Genomic DNA, 6,283 nt, shown 5'->3' on the forward strand with positions numbered 1-6,283 from the left:
TCTGAGATCATTGGTATGTACTAATAGCTGGAATCATTCTTCACATTTCTTCTGACTACTTAATCTGTAAGAAGAGACTGAATTAGACTCTAAATCATAGTTGGCATGGAAATTAAAAAACCCTCAATGTATTTCTGCAATTATAACCAAAAGAACTTCTTTCCTGAGATAGAGTCCTAAAGGCTTCCCTAGACATAATGTAGCAGCATTTTCCTAGGGTACCGTGGGTATTCTGAATGAGACAATTCTTTGTGCAGGTCTGTTCCACGTATTGCAGGATATTTTATATCCACACTCCCCGTTACTCCCCCCAGCCATTGTGACCACCAGAAATCCTTCCATGTTTTGAAATGTTAGAACCCCTGTTACAGTTTTTATTTTCACCCTACTTCACAACTGTACAAGTTCAGAGGACAGTGTTAGAATTCTCAGGGCTATGGAAATTGCAAGCAGAGGTATGTATAGTCTATGTATTTGAACAGCCCTTCTCTTAGCCACCAGGGACTCTGGGAAAGTACATAGTGTTAAAGGAACATTGCCTTTTACTTTGTCACTATGTATCAAATTTGACAGGAAATTTCATATTGATTCACAAGGAATTAAAAGCCAGAAAGAACCTTTTGAAATGACTCAGTTTAGTTGCTACATATTTTTTGGGAGGAAAATGAGACCTAAAAAAGAATGTCTTACCCATGGTCACAGTAAGTTAGTAGCTGACTAGAGGGCTAAGAGACCTTCATGCTTCTTTTTATTAATCTAAGAAACTTTTTTCTACCTCTCCCAAGTTTTAAAAGTATTTAAAAAATATATTATAGACTTATGGTGGCCCAAAGAAAAAACTGGATTTTGTGCCAAGGAAAAATGGGAGCAATTGTTAATTTTAAGATAAAATTAACAAAACAATTCTGTGCTGTGGAGGTATGTGGTTGGAGTAGTTAAAGCCCGTATTTAGGAATATAGGACCTGCACCAATATCAGTCAAGAGTTTAAGGGAACTAATTGAGAAAAACAGACAGACAAAAGAATACATGAAAACAGTCCATTCTTTTCTGTCAGGTAAATAGTTCCTGTATCTCCTTGGAGGATTGCTTTATTGCATGGAATAGAGAAACCCAAGGAAAATATAATTAATCAATAGTGAATTGGTATTATAAAGTATTTTTTAAGAAGAGTTGGAATTACAGAAAGAGTAAGATAGAATATGGTGTTAGTTTAATAGAAATAGGAAATTTTACAACGTAAGTAGCACTTTACAAACAAAACAGACTTGTATTATTTTCCATTAAACTCTAGAAGGAAGAATCTGAGCGATACTTGGCAAGCTTATCTAGAATAATAAACAAGAAAGGCAATGGCAACTATAAAAGCTAAATTTCTTCTGTCATATATATATAACATGACATTCCTGTCAGTATATAAATCATTGCTGTTGTACATGTTACTGTGTACAGGATGGGCAGAAGCTTCTCCTTCCAGTACTTACTTTATATGACATGGAAACTTGATAAATGTTTGGTGGTGACCATGCACTGTGGTTTAAATATACTTTGTGTCACCAAACTGATCTTGACATGCCTTCCCCATCTGGGTGGACACTGCCACTGCTCTTTCAGGTGCATTTTCACAATTAACCACTGGAGGGAGCTGTTGGCACAGCAAAAAACATACCTGCGGTACCTTTTTTTTTTTTTTTTTTTTTAAGACCAGCTATGCAGCTTCTTTCATGGCCTATTTTTATTATCTCTTTCTCTTAAATTTGGGCTCAGAGTCGACGATCCCTATGATTATAATCAAGCTTTGAAGATAGTAGACTTTTCCTACAGTGTTGACCTTAGGGTGCAGCTAGACGTGTTTACCCTTAGCGGCTTTCGGACTGTACAGATCCTGGAAGGACAAAAGATCCTGGCTAACTGTTCTTCTCCCTATCAGGTAAGTGTAAAACCAGCCTGAGCAAATATGGAGAGGGTTTCTTAGTCTCTTTATTGTCTAGATAAGCTATAAAAGCTAGTGTTTACTGGTATTGACTCTCTCAGAATGGATGACCTAGTTTTCAGATATCACCAAGTCAAGCAAAATGTACCAATTTTCTGTTACAGCGCTGAAGAATATGCACATACCCGTGCAAACATCACTAACTCAGTAACCTAAGTGCCAGGGCCATATCTACCACTTTACCATCCATGTGATCTTTTATAAGTTATTTTCTACGATCATCTCTGTAAAATAAGGATAACAGTCTGTGCTCTGTATACCTGAGAATTGTTGTGAGGATTAAATGAAATAATGTATACAAAAAGAACATTAGGACAAATGTAAAGTGTTGTATATGGTGGCATTATATGCAAAAATTCCTTCTAACTCAGCTCTAGATATAAGGCATTTGGTGATTGAATGTGTAGCATGAACCTGAACTCATCATCTGGACCACATTTAGATCACAGCTGGAGTTCATATAAATCCAGTAGGTCTACAAATTTGAATTTGATAGTCCAGATATTTTGTCATCTTTTGTTCTTAAGGATAATTCCTAGAGTTGGCTGTGTTGGTCACTTCTTTGGGGAGCTTTTCCCTTTACTGTAAGGGTAAGGAGCAGTCTACGAAAATGTATGTTGTAAAATAAACTTAGTTAAGCATTGTTAATGCCTTTCAACTTTCTACATAAATAAGCTACCATGGTAGAGGCAGAGGATTATTTTAGCTGATGGTACTTTTTGTGATTTCAGGTAGACCTGTTTGGTATAGCAGATTTAGCACATTTACTATTGTTCAAGGAACACCTACAGGTCTTCTGGGATGGGTCCCTCTGGAAACTTAGCCAAAATATTTCTGAGTAAGTATTGGTGATTTCAGGGTCTTTGCTTGTCCATGTAATTTTTTCTTTCTCTTGGATGCTCTCTCTGCTTTGGCAGCCTTTGTTTTCTTAATCCAAATGTGATAAGTTCAGTAATTTCAGCCAGTTTTCATTAGAGTATCAGTGGAGCACCTAGTGTAGGATAAAGGAATTGCTAATTAAAGATAAGACTCAAACTATTCAGACTTCAGGACAGCATTCTGAATCTAGGTGTCTCATACAGACTGTAATAGTATGGAAGCTTCTCAGTTTAGAAGTGTTAAAAGAAACATTTTGTGAGGATAATTTTCTAACCAATTGATATTAGTCTTAAACCCCCTTTTAATAGCTATCGTTATCAAAAGTATTAAGCATCTCTCAAAGAGAGTTACATTTCTAAAGTATATACTAATTATAGGCTGTTATTTATCTAATGAGTGGTAGAACCAAACCAGAGAATTGAATCTCCTGGTGAAGAAGTAAGTGTTCTCTGAATAAGAGCTGCTTTGTCTCAGAACCTTAGTATTCTCTGAAGCCTGCTCATAAAATTTACTTAAATACCTGTGTTCTACTTTACCTTATCTTAGATAATAACTTCCCAGCATAAACTGACCAATCTATCACTTATTGGTACATTCTTTGGTTAAAAAAAAAATCACTGTTGAAGATTTAATGCCCTTTTTCCATTTTCCCCTCTAAGCAATTGAATTGTGTTGTTGTCTTTATTTAATTCAGAACTTGGCCAGTCTTATTTGTCTCTTACATGTACTTTTAAAATAGACTTGGGATTTAATGTACGACATATAGGATAGAGTTAGGCATCTCCAGGTGGTGGTGGTCCAGGCAGGTCTGGGTAATGCAAGCAGAAACACGTGGGGTCGGTTGTGGTTTCCTAACAGCCCTGCCTTCCACAATAATAGAAGTTTCTTTGATAAAAAGAAAATAATAATAAGCAAAGCTATAAACATAGATTTAAGCAGCAATTGCTTCAGTCAAGTTTAGGATTGTAAGAGAATTGTGAAGATGATAAACCATTGGGGTGGGGGAGGGAGCTGTAGTTTTTAATGTCCTAGACTCCACGAAAATTAGAAAAAGAAAATAAAATTCCTTTTTTTTCTATTTGTAAAAGAAAAGTGCTAGAAAAGTGCTACATCTTAGTACACAGGAAATTTATAGATTGAGATGAGAGAACTTCTTTCTCTTTATGTACATTGTATTATGGCTTTTCCCACTATGGCAGCCTTTTTTTGTAGTTCTTCCCTGGGCTTTCAAAGAACTATTTGAATGCTCTCTAACCCTAGGGTTCTGGGTATTACCTTCTAAGTCATCTTGGTGCATAAATGTACCACTGGGTTAAATACAAAAAGAATTCTAATTTTCATATGCCTAATCTTGATGGAAATGGTTTTATATATTTTTAGGGTAAAAGATGGTGAATTGTGGAATAAATTCTTTGTGCGGATTCTGAATGCCAGTGATGAGTCCACAGTGTCTGTTCTGAGGGAACTTGCAGCAGAAATGAATGGGGTTTTTGACACCACATTCCTAAGTCACCTGAACAAAGCCTTATGGAAGGTAGGGAAGCTAAGTCCGGGGGCTTAGCTCACAGACTACTGCCTAAAAGCAATGGTTGTATAGTGCAACACTGAAACTGTATATGCTATAGTTTAATTTAGGACACATTTAGATACACTACCAATGCTTTTCTACTTTTTGGTAGAGGCTATCTCTAAGTAACTCATATTTTTTACACAGCAATCTACTTATTCATGGCCTTGTCTAACTTTAACAAATAACTGTCTTATTCTAAACAGACTCCATACAAATGGGTACCTTGTTGTCATTTAACCCATTTGTCTCTACTTTTCCCTGTACTTTTCCTTTTTGTAAGTTGTAACATGTACTCTTATGATCACCATGTATTTTGTAAATAATAAAATAGTATTTGCTAAATTTGTGCTTCTAACATTTTATCTACTTTTTGCAAATTAAGATAATAAGTGGCAATTTTGCAGAGAGGAGTTATTTTACCCTAGAAATTTGTATATCCTGGACTTGGAACCATTATGATAGGATTATAACAAGATAAAATAGCCAATCATTCCTTTAGGTGTTTCCAATCTTCCAGTAAGTGGTCTAGATTGAAAAGTAGGTAAAATGATATACATAAGACGAAATTTTCTTAAATCTCAGATGGTAAAACCATATATGTGGCTTATATTTTAATGATTTTACTTTTATTCACCAAGCCCTTGGTCTATTTATATAATCTAGTGGTGCTGCTGCTACTGGGTCTCTTGCTTAGGAACGTGGCTGTTAGAAATGAAAAGAAAAGGTTTTCAAGAGGGTTTAGCAATCTTTCAGAAATGGAATAATCATTCTATCACAAGCAGAATGACTTGGAGGGGGCAAACGTCAGTGAAGAAATAAAAGGAAATTTTGTTTGAAAGATTTGAGGAAGCAGGAGGTCAGAATAAAAATATAACTTTAAAGCATGAACTAATTTGAGAGAGAATAGGCCTAGATGTGAAGTATTGGACACCCAAAGGGAAGCATGAATTACACCTGGCCTTGGGGATAGGAAAGGAAATTGGTAGAAAAGAGCAGTAAAAAGTATCTAATTATACGTTTTATATGTAAATATCAAAGATTATCTATGTTCCTCCATACTAGTGCCTGATTTTTTTTTTCACTCTAATTGTCACTGTTACTGCTGTAAGATTGCTGGAAAGCAGAAAATCCTAAGTATGTCTCAACTAAAAATATTTAAGCAGATATGGTTGAAGCACTGAAACATGACTTAATTTGAAAGATAATCAACTTAGAAATATTTGCTCTTAACCAAAATACAGCTTTCCAAACATTCTCACATTTGCTTCTCCTACTGATAGTATCAAATGATACATCTGTGTCTTTCACATAATCAAATCTCCTCCTTTTCTGCTCTCCTCATTTCTCAATCCACTGCATTGACACACAAAGCCATTAGTCTGAGGCTGGACAGTAAATTTAGATTCCTCCTTAATATAGGCTTAGTTACTATCTAGTAAATTCTTCATCAGCCTTGACAGCAGGGTATTATACGGATAAAGCTTTGTTTCTGAGGAAGGGGAGGGGAATCTGAGAAAGCTACTTTATAAGAAAGCTGTTTGCCACCGCTTCTTCCATTCCGCATCTCCTTCAAACCCAGCGCTTTTTAGAAGGGAGAAAAGGGTACCCGACCAGTTAGGACCTATGATGTCTTAGGTTTTCTCTTTGCCTAAGCATAAAACCATAAAGAGGGATCTTTTCCATTTTGCTTATATTTTCTGCTTATTTGTCTTGGGAGAAGGAAACTTTTCTTTTTCAGCAGAAGCTTCAGATGGTTCTTACTTCTTGTTTCACTAAGGCAGGAATAGTGTAACAATGGACCTGGGCCAGGGGTCGGGGGGACACAGCTGAAAAGACATGATT

At 35.9% G+C, this 6,283-nt stretch overlaps 1 protein-coding gene across 1 annotated transcript in view; it reads left to right on the plus strand.

Annotated features, from left to right (window-relative positions):
• BUB1B (BUB1 mitotic checkpoint serine/threonine kinase B) overlaps positions 1-4,778 on the plus strand; it is a 53,118-nt gene extending 48,340 nt beyond the window's left edge. Inside the window, exons 21-23 of the mRNA XM_045531706.1 lie at positions 1,767-1,929; positions 2,724-2,830; positions 4,252-4,778. Coding sequence (XP_045387662.1) covers positions 1,767-1,929; positions 2,724-2,830; positions 4,252-4,432 — 451 coding nt within the window. The 3' untranslated portion in view covers positions 4,433-4,778. The remainder of the gene's footprint in view (positions 1-1,766; positions 1,930-2,723; positions 2,831-4,251) is intronic.
• Positions 4,779-6,283: the final 1,505 nt, after the last annotated feature.

The sequence above is a fragment of the Lemur catta genome, chromosome 1 (genome assembly GCF_020740605.2).
Source record: "Lemur catta isolate mLemCat1 chromosome 1, mLemCat1.pri, whole genome shotgun sequence".
NCBI classification, from domain to species: domain Eukaryota; kingdom Metazoa; phylum Chordata; class Mammalia; order Primates; family Lemuridae; genus Lemur; species Lemur catta.